This window comes from Pseudoliparis swirei, chromosome 18 (genome assembly GCF_029220125.1).
Source record: "Pseudoliparis swirei isolate HS2019 ecotype Mariana Trench chromosome 18, NWPU_hadal_v1, whole genome shotgun sequence".
Taxonomy (NCBI): Eukaryota; Metazoa; Chordata; class Actinopteri; order Perciformes; family Liparidae; genus Pseudoliparis; species Pseudoliparis swirei.
The window spans coordinates 12503426-12520076 of NC_079405.1; the positions used below are offsets into that span (position 1 = coordinate 12503426).

The 16651-nt window shown below is 40.6% G+C and overlaps 2 protein-coding genes across 3 annotated transcripts; both read right to left on the reverse strand.

Moving 5' to 3' along the window:
* Positions 1-2754: 2754 nt before the first annotated feature.
* hyal1 (hyaluronidase 1) lies at positions 2755-7740 on the reverse strand. Of its 2 annotated transcripts, none has more exons than XM_056436756.1 (4): positions 7439-7740; positions 5952-6850; positions 5774-5863; positions 2755-5273 (listed from the first exon to the last, which is right to left on the reverse strand). In XM_056436756.1, exons 2-4 carry the CDS (start codon positions 6846-6848, stop codon positions 4944-4946), a joined length of 1317 nt encoding a protein of 438 aa, XP_056292731.1. In that variant the 5' UTR covers positions 6849-6850; positions 7439-7740; the 3' UTR covers positions 2755-4943. The 2 variants fall into 2 exon arrangements, with proteins under 2 accessions (XP_056292731.1, XP_056292732.1); XM_056436757.1 differs by having other exon boundaries at positions 7434-7740.
* A 1000-nt stretch (positions 7741-8740) lies between these two features.
* hyal2a (hyaluronidase 2a) lies at positions 8741-13672 on the reverse strand. The gene is made up of 4 exons (XM_056436753.1): positions 13445-13672; positions 11918-12890; positions 11264-11353; positions 8741-9703 (listed from the first exon to the last, which is right to left on the reverse strand). Exons 2-4 carry the CDS (start codon positions 12845-12847, stop codon positions 9311-9313), a joined length of 1413 nt encoding a protein of 470 aa, XP_056292728.1. The 5' UTR covers positions 12848-12890; positions 13445-13672; the 3' UTR covers positions 8741-9310.
* Between the last annotated feature and the right edge of the window lie 2979 nt (positions 13673-16651).

A 16651-nucleotide genomic window follows, 5' to 3' on the forward strand; every position in this document is an offset into this window, starting at 1 on the left:
GAGGGAGTTGGATTTTAAGCCGCCTGGGTGAAGACAATAATAATAATAATAATAATAATAACGAACAGACTGACAAGCAACATTTATTGTCAATCATTATGAGAGCCTTGTTGTGTTTTTTCCTGCTATTATCACGTAATGGCAGGTAAACATGGTGGTTTGGCTCGGACATTAAATTCTGTCCTCGTCCTTTGGAAGACAATTGAGCACTTTGTCAGTTTCAAGAAACTAAACAATCAACACAGAAGGAGAACATTCTATCAACGAAAATCTCGCCGGCTGCATATGTCTCTACACAGCTTTTTTTTTAAGCGTCTATCTCCTGCTCATTTCCTAACAATCCAGCGAGTGATGATAAAGCCGGAAGTAGGAAACATCGGGGCCTCGTGGGAGTCTGCCCTTCCAGCCAGCCCGTCCTCAGGGAACAGAGGAGGGAAATTACTATCAACGACACCTGTTTGGAGCAGCGGTGGTTGTCAGATAAGACAACATTGTACCCTCCACTTGTAAATGAGTCAAGGTCACCTTGTGCTCTCTCGCTCTGTGTTACAGTTTAATCATCAGGAACACTTCAGCGGCTGCAGCCTTGGGGTATAAAGTTATCAGAATCTGACATACTAAGTTAAATATGTGTTTTACTTGACAGTGATTTGACTCTTCTTGAGATTACTATTAACAGCCAAAGCTCTGACCTTGATGGCGCCTCCATCTCTTCTAGTTCGCTGTCCAACAGCACCACCTGCTGGTCAACACTGTTACACAAATATCTGAAATGAAAGCCACAGAATGTGGAATACATCCCAGTGGCGTTTACTGAGCTAGATAACAAAACAAGATGTTATTTCCATCATATAGTATACAGATCCTTTACTTTAGTTAAAGCAACAAAACCGCAACATAAACTTTGACTGCATTAAAAATGGTACTTCAAAAGTAGACTTAGTCATGTGTCAGTCAGTATAGGTCTATATAAAGATTGGTTTCAATAAAGATTGATTTCAATAGAAAATATTATTGCATAACTTGTGTGTATTTGTAAAGTAAGTAGTATTAAGAGTACACTATGTCACACTGAAATGTAGTATAGCAGAGTTATAAAGTAGCACAGAGTGGTTGAACCAACACTCAATAGCTCTGATGGGCATAAGCAGGCTGAGGGTAACTGTTAGCATCGCTTCGTGTTGAGTTAAATAATAAAAGTGAAATGCCTGAGTCTTTGTCTTTGATGGAATATCTTCAACGACAGTATACCACAAATGAAAATTCTAGATCATAGGGTTAAATACTTTTATGGCATGTCAGTGGGCAGTTGGCAAGTGGAAAGAGTTATTTATTTAGAGTTTATGTTCAAAGTTGTGATGCAAAATTAAGTGTCGGGTAAGATAAGATTATATAGTTTTGAATTATGTTTTTACTTTTGCAACAGATAGTAACCATATGTAGTATATATATATATATATATATATATATATATATATATATATATATATATACGTGTGTGTGTGTGTGTGTGTGTGTGTGTAGTTGTGTGTAGAGTTAAAAGAGGGCCCTAATGTTTGTGGTTGAGCAATTTAAAAAAACTGTTTTAAAATATATTATATTAAATAAAATATAAAATATTAATATTAAATGCATCGACCAGACATGATTTAAGACAAGGAAATTATGTGAGAAATATGATTTTTCAAAATCAAATAGTTTAATTAAATAAAAAAATCATTAAAAGAAATCCAGAGTCTATGAATGTGCAAATATTGGTCATTTCACAAGTTCAACTGCTGGACAGAGGATGCTGTGATGGTAAAACACAGCATTACTTATGATACTGTAGTATATTTTCACCTACCCTGTAATATCAGTTTATACGAAACATGCAAAGTCAGAGCTCAAAGGTTTAAGAATCTATATGACATGCCTCGACTTTGGAAGACCACGTCTCTGGGAGTAGAAAAGAACATATGTAACAGGCCTGGGCGCGGGGACGTTAGTAGATCATTTCTAGAATATTACGTGATTCTGTCTTTAACTTTGACAATACAAAGGTAGATCATACATTGCATAGAGAATTGGCTGCAGTAGACTCATGGTTATAAAGAAAACGGAACTGAGTTCAGTTTCCCACAATAACTAAAGGTCAGAAGGCTGACTTATCTCGGGGAGGCATCGATAAGTTCATAACGAGAGGCACCTGCATTTTAGCCCAGAAATACAACACACACACCATTGTTCCAATCTGATAGTCTTTGCTGGGAGGATGCGGTTGTCCTCCCTCATGCCAGCTAGGTCCAATTAGATTGCAGATTCTGAGTCAGATGAGGTTAACCTATAAAAAAGAGTTTCTTTCCCTGTATTGTCAGAATTCCACTTCAACCTGTGAGTTGAATGGACCTCTCACCTGCTCTTGCAATTGCAGTGCCGATACTTTGCCTGTGACCAGAAAAATAAATCATCTTGAATTTAGAAGTTGTTTGACCGTTATCAGATACACCACTGGGCTTACAATCCTTGTATACGCTTCTCGTAGTTAACATATATGAGAATAAAATGCAATCTGCATGAAAAAGAGGTTCTCTATGATTCACAGTAACTGGTTCAGACCAGATTTACATTGTCTTTTCATGATTTTTTTGGCAGTGTAACTTGTGTATTTATGAATATGATGCCTTTTCAAATGTTGAGAAGCTTATGCCACAGACTACCCTGAGTAGCTGTCTCGTACTTTTCCCTTGCAAGCATTAAATGGACAAAGACAACTTTGATTTCAGAGACTTTATTTCTCCTTTCCCGATTGACATAGAACATCTTCCACCACAATGTCTCCCACAACAAAAAATATGTTATATGTCCCAATGTCCCAATACATAGTATTTCCAATGCCCTGTGACCAGGATGTTTTATGTCCCAATGCCCCAATGTCCCAATACATAGTATTTCCAATGCCCTGTGACCGAAACACCAGGATGTCTGTCTCCATCCGGTTGCATTTTGCAAGCCAGGAAGCCGTTGTGGCCACAATCCTTTGTGCAGTACATATTTAAGCAAGAGGTCAAAGTACAGGGTGTCATGTCATGAGGAAGAAGTACGTCCCAAATAATTGCAAACTACACACAACAGTATAGGCACTTTGTAAGGGCAGCTGCAGTATATACTTAAAGTCAAAAGAAAAAGACTGACTTGTGTAGCAGCTTCGACGTTTGTGTAGTGTGGTTGTTGTTAAACTACATTACATTACATTACATGTCATTTAGCAGACGCTTCTATCCAAAGCGATTTACAATAAGTGCATCAACCATGAGTACAAACTCAGAACAACAAGAATCAAGAAAGTAGCATAACTACAAAAATACCATAAGTAATACCATAAGTGATACCATAAGTGATACCATACTTGATACCATAAGTGATACCATACTTGATAACATAAGTGATACCATAAGTAATACCATAAGTAATACCATAAGTAAAACCATAAGTAATACCATAAGTGATACCATACTTGATACCATAAGTGATACCATAAGTGCTACCATAAGTGATACCATAAGTATTACCATAATTGATACCATAAGTGATACCATACTTGATACCATAAGTGATACCATAAGTAATACCATAAGTAATACCATAAGTGATACCATAAGTAATACCATAAGTGATACCATACTTGATACCATAAGTGATACCATACTTGATAACATAAGTGATACCATAAGTAATACCATAAGTAATACCATAAGTAATACCATAAGTAAAACCATAAGTAATACCATAAGTGATACCATACTTGATACCATAAGTGATACCATAAGTGCTACCATAAGTGATACCATAAGTATTACCATAATTGATACCATAAGTGATACCATAAGTGATACCATAAGTGATACCATACTTGATACCATAAGTGATACCATAAGTGATACCATAAGTAATACCATAAGTGATACCATAAGTGATACCATAAGTGATACCATAAGTAATACCATAAGTGATACCATACTTGATACCATAAGTAATACCATAAGTAATACCATAAGTGATACCATACTTGATACCATAAGTGATACCATAAGTAATACCATAAGTAATACCATAAGTGATACCATAAGTGATACCATAAGTGATACCATAAGTGATACCATAAGTAATACCATAAGTAATACCATAAGTGATACCATAAGTGATACCATACTTGATACCATAAGTGATACCATAAGTAATACCATAAGTAATACCATAAGTGATACCATAAGTGATACCATAAGTGATACCATAAGTGATACCATAAGTAATACCATAAGTGATACCATACTTGATACCATAAGTGATACCATACTTGATACCATAAGTGCTACCATAAGTGATACCATACTTGATACCATAAGTGCTACCATAAGTGATACCATAAGTGCTACCATAAGTGATACCATACTTGATACCATAAGTGATACCATAAGTGCTACCATAAGTGATACCATACTTGATACCATAAGTAAGTGCCATTCAAGTGCCACTGAAGTGCTTATCTGTTTTTATTCAAGATATAGTCAGAACAGCCTCTACAAGATGTAGAGACTTGTGAGAGTTTGCTCTATGTACACAAATTCAACTCAGATTTAAGTTGAGCAGACACACTTCTTCAGTGTCTTTGAGTGTCAAACCCTGCACACACATAATTCTGCACAGTGAAGCTCAAACATCATAGTAAACAATAAGCAACATGTTGAGTGGACTGAGAGTGAAATTTCAGACAGTCTTTAAGCTGAGATCTGGACACATTTTATGCAATTAAACAACATTCTTTACCCGTTTATAGTATTATGTTATTAGTATGCTTACATTGTTTAATGGGGATTTAATCTAAATTATTTCCCATTTAAAGCAAAGAAACATAAAAAGATTTGAGTTAAGAAAACCCTTAATTCTCCCTCATGACAAGTCTTTTATCCATGAATTGGTTGGGAGCAGCTCTCACCGCTCCACCCCGGGAAACACCTGCACAGAAACTCAGACATCATGAACTTTACCCCGTGTGTTGTCATCTGTCCTAAAACATTGTAGTTCTGCCGTCTCTTTGCCGTCTGCTTCTTGGGCACCACCTTCCACTCGGCAGGGTCCAGGTGGAGGTAGGCCCTTGAGGTGGGGTTCTTCCGCTGGCATCTTCCGTGAGAGGAACAAATGGTCTGGCTGCAAAGGATGGCCGCCGCTGTCACGTTCACCAGGTAAGGACCCATAGTCTCGTCGATGTAGGATTTTATAGTATTACAAGAGGCCTTAAAGAAGGAAAGAAGCAAGGCTCAACAATTAAGCATTTAATAAGAATAGAGTACGAATAAGAATAATACACAGTTACAGAAACAGTGAGAAAAATCTCCAAAACATATTGGTACAATATAATTGACTAAAATGGATGAAGTTGCTGTTCTAGTATATACATTGTCTAAATGTAGGAATGAACACAACATCAAAATTAAAACGTTGTACAGCTCTTCTCCAGTACACTAAGCTTTATGTTATTGTCATTTTTTTTGTCTACCTTGCCATCGACGAAACAACTTCACCATCACTTTTTTAGAACAGTTTTTACAAAATATTCTTTATCAATAAAGAGATTTACACAAGAAATATACACCATTGTGAACACAAAACGAGTTGGCAGGTATTGAAACATACCGTGTGCATGGTTTCTGTATAAGAACCAAAAAGTGAAGATCGGATCACCTTGACAACCATCCAATCGACCACGGTAACAGGCAAATTACTGTTGGCCTACCTCAGACTTGGCGAAGGCAATGTCGCCCCAAAGCACCACCCCGGCAGATCCTAAAGCAGCGCTCTCTCCGATGGTGTAGACCAGGTGCTCCTGCAGGAGAACAAGAGGTTACGCAGAACGTTCAGATCAAGTCACGACAACCCCAAACGTGCACGGAGTTCCAACATCTGCCACTTGCCTGAGAGAGGAAATCTAACGTGTACGTGTAAACGATGCGAGCGTACGGGAAGACGGCCGATGTTGATGGATGTCTCATGGCCTCCATGATGCGGTGGTGGGTGTAGAGGAGCGCTTCTCTGTCGAGGTGTCGCATCTCGAGGCTCAGGTAGATGTCAGGAAAAAGAGCAGAGGACACGTTCCACAACCACAACAGCTCGTTGTTCCTCTTCAACTCCACAGGAGGGCACTCCCCCGTGTAGTTTTTGCTTTGTTTTTCGTTGAAGTAGTTGTAGCAGCTGGGGAAACCATAATAACCCCACAGCCCATTTGGTCTCTCTTGCTGAGCGAGTTTCAGTGTTTCCTCCATGAACTTCCTCCCACCGCTCTCAAACTCCAACTGAGCTGCAGCGTCTACCTGTGGAGGGCTCCAGTCTGGATGCTTGGACCTCACCAGTGCTTTCGATTCCAACTGGTACACCTGCTTACTGTCCCAGTTTCTCTCCCATGCAGGTCTCCAGCTCTCCCAGTCCACCACTGCCAGACCCTGAAAATCATTGTCAGGGATCAAGGTGCGGATATTTTGAGAGGCCACTCTGAGATGTTCATCAAGACTGGCGTTCTGCGGCACCCCGCCATTGATAGCGACTCCTTGACCGGTGTACCTGGGATACAGACCAAGCTTTTCAGAGTAAAAGATGGTTATGTTTTCACCCATAAAGGTCTGGTTCTTGTTCTGGGCAATGTTGAACGTGCCCAAGTCGAGGTCCACGCCAAATTTAGAGAGACAGTTGGTGGTAGGAGCGTTCCACACAGTTAGGAAAGGCACCCGGGAAAGAGGCGGTGTTGAAAAGTGCAGTCCTGAAATGAGGCTGATCAGGTTTAAGAAAAGCGGCACCTCATGAAGAAATGGATTCATCTCTGTAAGTAAAAGAAAACAAAGCACTGCTTGAATCCTGTTGCACAGATACATCCAGTAGCTTAGTGTAGGGACCTATAACGTTATTGTTCTGCTGTAGTGTCAGCTAAATCATGAGTCATACTCATAAGTATGATTTTGTATTAACTTTTTGTTGAAATCTTAAATAATTTTAAACAAATGTTTTACTTTGGTGAAACTATTTGGGCTAACGAAGCAAACTAATTGTTTATGTTACATTAACATGTATTTGCATCAATTAGATCTTCACAATGGTCATAAACGTGTACTTACTGCGTCATTACACATGCATAAAGCTTAAATCGTTGCAGTCTGCTGTCACTTTGTCTTTACAGCAATAGGATATTGAAAAATTGTTCATTTTCAAAAAAAAATGTTTTAAAGTTGTGAGGCAACTTTTGCTTGCACGATAGAAACTCGAAGCACATTAGTTGTTGTTTCAAAATATTGAGAAGTCACCAAGAAATTCAGCTTTTAACTTAACATGGTTTTCCAGCTACATGGAAATGAAACATTAGCGTCTAATGTTGTCTGACACAATGATTATGGACAAAATGAACTTACCGTACCTGTTTAACCAGTGGATGAGGATTTAGATTTGAAAGAGTACTTTGTGGTCTGGACGTGCAGGAAAACTCAACCGCGGCAGTCTCATGATCTGAATGACACTTGAAAATGGGGAAGTAACAAAAGTGACCGCTTTCAACTAACCAATCAGAAGCGAGCAAATGTTTCCAAGCAGCCAATCAGAAGTGCGCATATAATCTCTGTCAGCCAGTTATAGAAGCTATGCAGATCGTTATAAGGAACCGATTTAAAGTCACAGGTACATTTAAAGTCTGATCACAGTGTGAACACAGAGTTGTTTAAAAGAAATTATAATAATAAACTGAAAATAAACGGTTTACTGAAGAGACTTGTCCTGGAAAGGCAATATAGTTCCACTCTAAATAGCTGTCAACAAGCCATTATGAACTCTTCCTCCTGCCAATTTAAATGTATGCCTTGCTTAACTCTTAAACGTGGTAAAAAATAACTCTTGGCTTAACGGCACCCTACAATTACATGGGGAGGGGGTATGAGGCAGCAGCCTGCAAAATGTGTCCTTCCCTGAGGCCTAGCTGACTTTGCCTTAGTGGACAATCATGACATGTTTCCCCTCCAGATGCTTGTCTTTTATTGACTGCAAACAGCAGGGCCAAAATACATCTGTTCACTAAAAAAACAAATTCAAGTCAAGGATTGGATTTTAAATTCTATTACTCATCTATAAAGCACTAAATGGTATACATCTATGATTTACTTGAATGCTATGAAGCATCCAGATCATCTGGGTAGGAACAAGAAGTGTTCCCAGTCAAAACTAAGCAAGGTGAAGCATCTTTTACTTTCAATGCTCAATATCAGTGAACAAGCTTCCTGAATACCTGAGGTCTGATACAACTGTCATCTTATTTAAATCCCGGTTTAACACTCTGGCTTTTTAAAATCATGAATTGGACGCCAACTTTATTCTGCAAATGTTAGCTTTCTCAAGAAGCAATTTCTTCCTAATGTTAAACTAATTTGCTTGTCCTCACGTTCCGTTTGTGTTCATTGCCTTATGAATGCAATGTTAATTGTTTCTTAAAGTATTATGTTCAATAAATGTGTTTGCCTCAGTAAAGCATGTTGATATATTTTCTATGAACAGCACTCTTTAATTAAAATTGCCTTGCCTTTACAGCTGACTCTCCCCTCACCATAGTGTAATGTAAATCTGTAAAGAAATTACAGAGGGAGATTAAAAAAGAAATGTATTTACTGGGACGAAAGCCAAAGAACACACCATAAAGTGAGAGGTGGTCATGGAATTGAAATTTTGGAACATATAAAGTGGCAGTACTTGCTTTATACATGTAAAATAGCTCCTGAAATACAGAAAATACTGTTTTAAGAGAAAACTAGTAGTCATGTTTTGGACACAAATATAAGAAAATATCATACAAATCACAGAAAAATACATTCAAATAAATAGTAATACTATTATGGCCTGCAGAAAAACATCAGATGTCAGAGGTCATGTTGAAAAAAGATAATGCACTTACAATCTATTGTGCTATTACCAGACTTAAGTGCATCAAATGTCCTCTCCATGAGAAACATGGAATTTGACACGTTGGGAAACAGAGACCAAGAGGAAGCTGAGAGCAAAACGTAAACAAGTTCATTTCCAGCGAGCCCTCCATTGTTTAAAAAACAGATTAAATGTTCTAAACAAATATAACTTTGCAATTCCAACAGTGTTTATTTTCCAATTTCACTTAGTATCTTCTATATTTTACAGGAATTAAACTTTTCTTGTTGTTGAAAAGGACAGTCCTCAACCCTTGAAGTTCTCACGTTATCCTGTATGCTCTCGACGTATAAAACACAGCCATATCGAGAGTATTTATGGTGCGTTAACAGAGGAGCAGAGCGATGATCAGTAAGATTACACATTGCAATGCCGGCGCCGTGATTTGAGACGCCGTCCCCCTTTGGTGTAGAAGGTCCGTCTGATCGCAGCCCTCTCCCCTGTAGCCGCTGTAGCACTGGCACTGAAACTGGGTTTGAAAACGTCTCTTCTCTCCTTCGCCGAGCTTACCGAAGACCGCCAGCTTGCCGCGCTGCGTGGCGATGGAGTGGCTGGCAGGGTTCAGATGCAGGTAAACATCGCTGTCTGGATTTTTGCGCAGACAGCGGCCGTGAGAACCACACAACGTCTGGCTGCAGAGCTCTGCTGCCGTGGAGACGTTGAGGAGGTATTGAGTCAGGGAACCCCGCAGATACGAGTCCAGGTCAGAGCAGCTGTTCTGGAGAGGACACAAAGCAAATAAACAGTCATCGCTCACTTGAGTCAATAAATCATCTTTCCGTGGAACATTCAGCGGTGGAAGAAGTATTCAATGCCCTCTTTCAGAAAGCCGGTTTAACAAACTCTGAGCCGACTTGAGCTTGAAGGAAAAATCATCAAAGGGGCGCTGTTACCATGATTTACCATGACAACAGGTAAACAGTCGGGGCGGCTGTAGCTCAGTGGGGTAAGAGGGCCGTCCTGCAACCGCATGGTTGTGGGGTCGATCCCCGCTCTACCCATTAGTTGCAAGTCGAAGTGTCCTTGAGCAAGGCACTGAACCCCCAGTTGCTTCCCGGGCGCTTCACTGCAGCCCACTGCTCCTTAATAACTAAGGATGGGTTAAATGCAGAGAACTAATTTCCCCTTAGGGATTAATAAAAGTGTATATTTATTTATTTTATTTATAAACAAAAGGCAGAGCCTCCATTTTAATCCAGTTGTCGTAGAAATATCAATGCAGGTGTATGTGGAGTCCACACATTTATCTTGCCTGAGTCCGAGCAGGAAATATGTCATAAGGTTAATACAATTGGATTCAGTATTGTACATTAATTCAACATTTCCTTAATGGATGATGAAGTGGTGTAATCTGTATGAGGCTGTAGCCTACATTACACTTTAAATATACATTTGCACAGCTGTAATAAGATGTGGACCAAACTAAAAAAAATTAAAACATTGGAGATCGAAAACATATATAAATCAAAGACAAAGACAGATTACAAAACTGATCCAGTAATAATGTGACGATACAGTTTTAAATATAGTGGATTTCATATTCTACATCTATTTGGAACTAGGCTCAAAAGCAAACTTCAAGAAAGGTAGTACATTTAAACCTTCACTGAAATGCTGCTAAACCCCTTTTTGACCAGCCTATTTTTTATTTTTTATTTAAAAAGTGCTTTTAAACTATTCTGCACCTGCACCACAATCCTGCTCACTCAGAGATATTAACATATAACCGCCAATATTACATGGAATTATATTCCATCAGTGACGGCTGATATTACAGCTTCATACATTTATATAAAAGAGAACTTCCACTCACAAGAGGTAGTACATGCAGAGTTCTGAGCTGAGGATGACTTGACGCTGTGTAATAAAGATGGATGTAAATTTATATATTTATAATATCAAAAGATGAGGATGACCCTGGTGAAGCACTGCTATAAAACATAACAAGGGTTTATTATCATAAAAAAGTAGAATGTGAATGGGAGATACGCTGCAACAACTTGTTCTTCATAACTGGTGGATTTTATGATCATCTGGCAGCCTAAATGTGAGTGAAAAAACAAACACATCTCCCGTGTATCTGAAAACATCCATGTGACTCAAGATGCTTCCTTTGAACTGGAGACTTGAGGACTAATAATTAGTTATCAGATGACACATTGCTGACAGAAGCAGGAGAGTCACAATTTGGTAGATGATGATGTTTATGGTGAAAGATGTGCAAGTAGTGTCTGAGTGAATATTGTGTTAGTTTGATACTTGGCGTGTGGATGCTTACTCTGCTGCTTGCATACGCTGCATCTCCCCACATGATGATTCCAGCTGCTCCCAAAGCCACGCTCTCCCCGATGGTGGAGACGAGGTCGGTCTGTAAAAGACAGTACAGCCCTTCAAAGCCCCATCACATTTCCCCTCATATGTGTCCAAGACTGAACAGCAACAACACACTGTTCAGTGTCACTATAACAGGGTCAAGACATCAGAGCGGCATAAGCGACTGTGTGTGAGGCATCAGCTCTTATCTCTTATCTGTTCATTCCTCCATAAGGAAGCAGTCAATCATGCGTTTCCGAGAGTTTCAACTTGACCAACACCCTTCCTGCATACTCAACATAAATTAAAGGTATGTGGGTGTCTGTCTCCTAGCTCCCAGAACAGGAAAGGGAGCCGATAAGGAAAAGCAAAAGCTATAGCTCCGTGCAGCACGCACTAATCAGAGCGAGCGGGAGCGTGCGTGCGCTGACTGTTAGAGCTGCATCGTCACAGAGAGTTGAACTTCCTAAATGTTATCAGAAATCATTTTTATACATGACCAAACCTCCACAGCAGGTCATCTTAAACTTCACCAGGATTGTAATGAAATGGAGAAAAAAAGTTTCAGGAAAAGAAACACAATTCAGGACTGGCAGTGTTTCTGAAGTTAGAGTATCACCTCTGTCAGCTGTTCCAGGGAGTTGGTGTAGGTGGGCCGGGCGTACACAAAGACAGGACGTGCCAACCCGTCGCCTGACGACGCCAGACGCATCCCCTCCTTCACTCGGTTCCGAACAAACTGACGTCCGGAGTCTGAGGAACGCAGCACCGTGGCCATGTAGATGGAGGGGAAGAGGGCCGTGCTCTCAGTCCACAACCATTTCAGCTGCTCGTTGCGGGCCACCTCCACATCCGGACAGCGGCCCGTGTAGTTCTCCAAAGTGCGCCTGTAGTCGTGGTTGTAGCAATCGGGGAACAGGTAGAACCCCCACAGCTGGTTCGGCCTCAGGTTCTTGGCGTTCCTCAGCGTCTCCAGCATGAACTTCCTGGCAGACATCTCAAACTCCTGCTGGGCCACTCTTCCCACCTGCTCCGGAGACCACGTGGGGTTCTTCTGACGCACCAACTCACGAGAATGTCTGCGGTACACGTCTTTGGTTTCCCAGTTACGTATCCAGAGTGGGCGCCACTCCTCCCAGTCAATAACGGCCAGACCCTTGGCCCCTGGTTCCCTTATGTATTTCTGCACTCCCTCTGGCATCTTCTCCAGGTGCTTGGATAGACTGGCCACCTGTGGCAGCCCCCCGTTCATTGCGGTTTCATCCGATTTAAAGTAGGGGTAGAAGCCTAAGCGGTCCCCATAGAAGATGGTGAGGTTCTGCCTAACAAAGCCCTCATTGGGAGAGGCCACAATCTGGAAAAGATCCAGCTGAAAGCGAATACCATGCCGCGGGCCACAGTCCTCAGTCGGGGCATTCCAAGCGAGGAGCAGAGGCTTTTGTGAATACAGTGGCAATCTCGTGGGTTTGAGTCCTGAGGCACATATGCAGTCCCACAGCAGCACAATCAGCAGCAGTACTTTCCAGTGAGGCAGAGTCCAGGACAACATGTCTTCAGATGTCAATTGACAAACAGGACTGTCGCTGTCTGCTCTACAAGGTTCAGAGGAAATGGAAATTTAGTATTTTCAAATAAGTAGCAGTCATTACATTCCTTCATTAAGTTAGCCACTCAAAAGGATAATTAAAGTCTTTATTGGCGATGCTTTAAAGAAAGCCAATGCTTCAAATCACAAACTGTGAGGTCGTGTAGATAATGGCAAGAACCTGGAGATGTGTTTGGGGTTTTAATGCATTGAAAGCATCTTAGTTATGTACAGAGAATCTGGACCTTTACATTATATCACCTGACAGAAAGTGACAGTCTACTGTTGTGCAACTTGTCTTTTCTTTTTCATTTTCAAACCCAGCTTTGAAAAATAATGAGAAAACTCAAAATCAAGCTGGTTTTCGTCTATAAAACAAATGAATCATCTTTTACATATATCATTATATGTGCGAGTTCCTAATGCTCTCCCAACTCCTTCCGTTATAGTTACTATAAGCTGGCTTCAACTAAAGTACAGTTCTAGTATTTATTTTTAGCAATGAATGACGCCAAATCAACAGCAAAGTTACTCAGCCTCGCAGCAGCTGGACAGACTTACCTTGCTAGCAAACTGAGGAAGCATTCCCAAAAACAGAAGCCTGCGACTTCAAGTCGCGGTTTTGTGTGTGTGTGTCCCCTCAAAAGAAATTGGACAAATTCAAAATGAACCTTGCTTTTAAGTAAGAAAACTACGGCGAGGTGAATGAACAACGGAACCAGCAGTAGGTCGGTGTCTCACAACGTCTGCTGTCTGTCGGCGAAGTGAAGAGAAGTTGCCCCCTGCGATGTTGTCAGTTGCAACTCTGTTGCGCCGCGAGCCAAACCACTTTCAGGATGTTCCATTCATGTCCAGAAAAAGGGGGGTGGGGGGTGTGGCGAAACCAACCGGACATCCCAGCAGCTCCGTTAGCGTGTCTTGTGTTACAGCCACATGCTTCTTTACCTCAACTCGACTCGTTAACCTCAGGCAACAGAACCGACGCTTTGATTTATTGGTGCTTTGTTAAGTTTTCTCGCGGCGGCGCGAATACTTTCTCCGAATAAGTTCTCCGCCGACACCATGAAACGAATATACTGTAAAGAACAAAGTCAAGACTCATAGAAGGTCACAGCGGGGGCCATTGGCCACATCCCTAAAAATAAGAGCATGCCCACAAATGACCACTGTGCTCCCGTGACCTTTCCGCTCCGTTATAATCAAATATAGCTTATGAATACTACGACATTTACTTTATAGTAGTTTAAGAAACACAAGTAGTCTGTTATAGCTTTAAAGCAAGAGGAGTTGTTCAAAGTGTTCACTATGATCCCATTGTTTATATTAAGCAGATGATTTAAAAATGTTTTTAAGAAGCTTTTACTGCACTCTTCGTTTATGTAATAGCTGTATTTACTGTGTGATGTACTTTTTTCATTTTTGCAGTACACTAGCACCACCGTGGCTCATTTTAAGGTTGTAGCTGGGCAAGGCATCACATTTGAGCTACTTTTTAAATACGGTTTGGTTGTTTCAGCTTTAACAAGATATGTCCTATTTATAGGTTTTATCAGAAACAAATCTAAATATGCAAAGCAATTTCAGTTCTCTATAAATATAGTACAAGTACATGTGCTTTTGAAACATAGTATGGCTCTGGTATAAAATAGAATAAACATTAGGACTTGGTGAAATATACTTGAATGAATGTGCTTACTTGTATTACAGCAGTAAAATTCATACATACATTACAGCGTCACTTCACGATGTAATAGGTATTCATAATGGGTCCTCGATATTTCAAAAGTTAAATCCTGAATACAGCGTGTGTTACTTAACATGCTTCTTTAACATCTTTGTGTTGCTACTTGAGTGAAGTGATTTTAATGTTTTTTTCCACCAATTCTCAGAGCACACTTCAGACAGGGGCATCTGGTATGCAGATGTCCCTGCTGCCCGAGGCATGTGATGACAGCCACTGGCAAGGGCTCAGTGAAGTAACCAAGTACCACATGCCATCCTGTTGCCAAGAACAGCAGATAAGACGGTGCTCAGCCAGGCTTAGACTTGAGGGATGGCGAACATGGGAGAAGAGGGTAGTGACACATCAGTTTTCAAACTCTGTGTAAATTGGAAGAAGGAAATCTGAGTTTGGAGAGCTGTCAAACGTGTTCCTGTCAGTAACGGTGTTACTCTGAAAATCAGACCTAATCTTTGCGGATACTCGTGAGCTGAAGCATCCCTTAGCACATGGTTGTGGGGCGAGGTCACGGCCTGGAAGGGAGATGCTTTCCGGTCACAGCCCGTTCCGCTGTTTGTTTTCCGAGCTTTGCTGACTCACCTCACCATGTTACTCTTTCTGTGTGTTTAAGGAAAATGTAGAGCATGAACAAGCTCTGTGAATGAAGAGGGGAGGGAAAGGAACAAAGGCATGGCTTTGGTTTCCCTCATTTCAGCTTGCCTTTGACCTCTGCCTCCTGAACATTACATCAGCAGAACTCAGGGACCGTCAGGAAGCAAAACACAATGGCAGGGAAACTGGAAGCACGCCCTGCCACCTTCACTTTGGGGCCCAAACACTTAATGCTTTGCGATGCATTTGGGTAATCGTGGGAATTGTAAAACTGGGTTATAATAAATTTCTTGGGTTTGACTTTAATAAAAGTTTACTACCTCATTACCCTGATTGCACTGACCAAAAACAAGATCCAAAACACCTCATTTGTATGTGAGGAAAAGTAGCTATGTGAACTATAAGGCCCTGAAAAGCATACTGTTATTCCACTGCACCATCATTATTTCTTATCTTACATCAACTCTGTTCGTTACAAGCACCGTGTGTGTGATCCCATTATTCCTCAGTAACATGATCCAACTGTGGATAGAGATAAAAACTGTCTAGACTGCTGTTTTACTTCAAACGCTGCAGTATCATTCGTGATCCCTGAGAAAACCAGATATCTCTTCTATTTTTTATAATTCAAAGCATGTTTTACATCTTTTTAAAGCCTGCTGATCATTTAGAATGACTATATCTCCCAGCCCGTCACATGGACAATGTATCCCTTTCATAAAACACCCTGTTTACATCACCAAACACATTGTCAAGATCAGCGGAGCGTTATAGTCTCATAATCATTTTGTCTTTTTTTCATGGCTTTTTGTGAAAGGGGTTCTTCCTTATAATACTTGCTGTACTTGTAGCAAAACATCAGAGACCAGTGGAGAGGAAGCACATCAAAGGGACACACCCAACTACATTCCACACAATTGCAGATGCAAGAGAATGAATCCAAAGGAAGTCCTGCCCCATCTATCGTGGGGATTTGTCAGATATGCCTGAATGTGTTTACATTGCTTTAAAAGTTTCACATTCTGCCAGCTGGAAACAGAAGACTTAGCTGGTCACGCTTGGAGTCTTTCAGCGTGACGGTCAAGCAACATTTAATTCAATCTTGTGTACACCTAATATAATTTGAGTTAGTACAGGTATAGATTTTTGCTGCCATCTAGAGGTGGATTACCTTACATGTTGTGGAGATGGAAATGTATTGTAATTATCTCTATCTTTGCATAATAACTAGGTATAAATACATCACATATGGCTTTAGTTGCACACAACAGCCGTACGGATTAGCAAGGAAATTCAAGAAGGTATTGAGGAAACGCTAAAAATAACTGGAGATATCAGGGTTATAATTACAGCTGTCGTGGAATTGCTGACATTTTTTCAAAGTGACCACTTGACTGAATGCGATCTCAACGTGTCCATTCATTTCCAGCAAACTG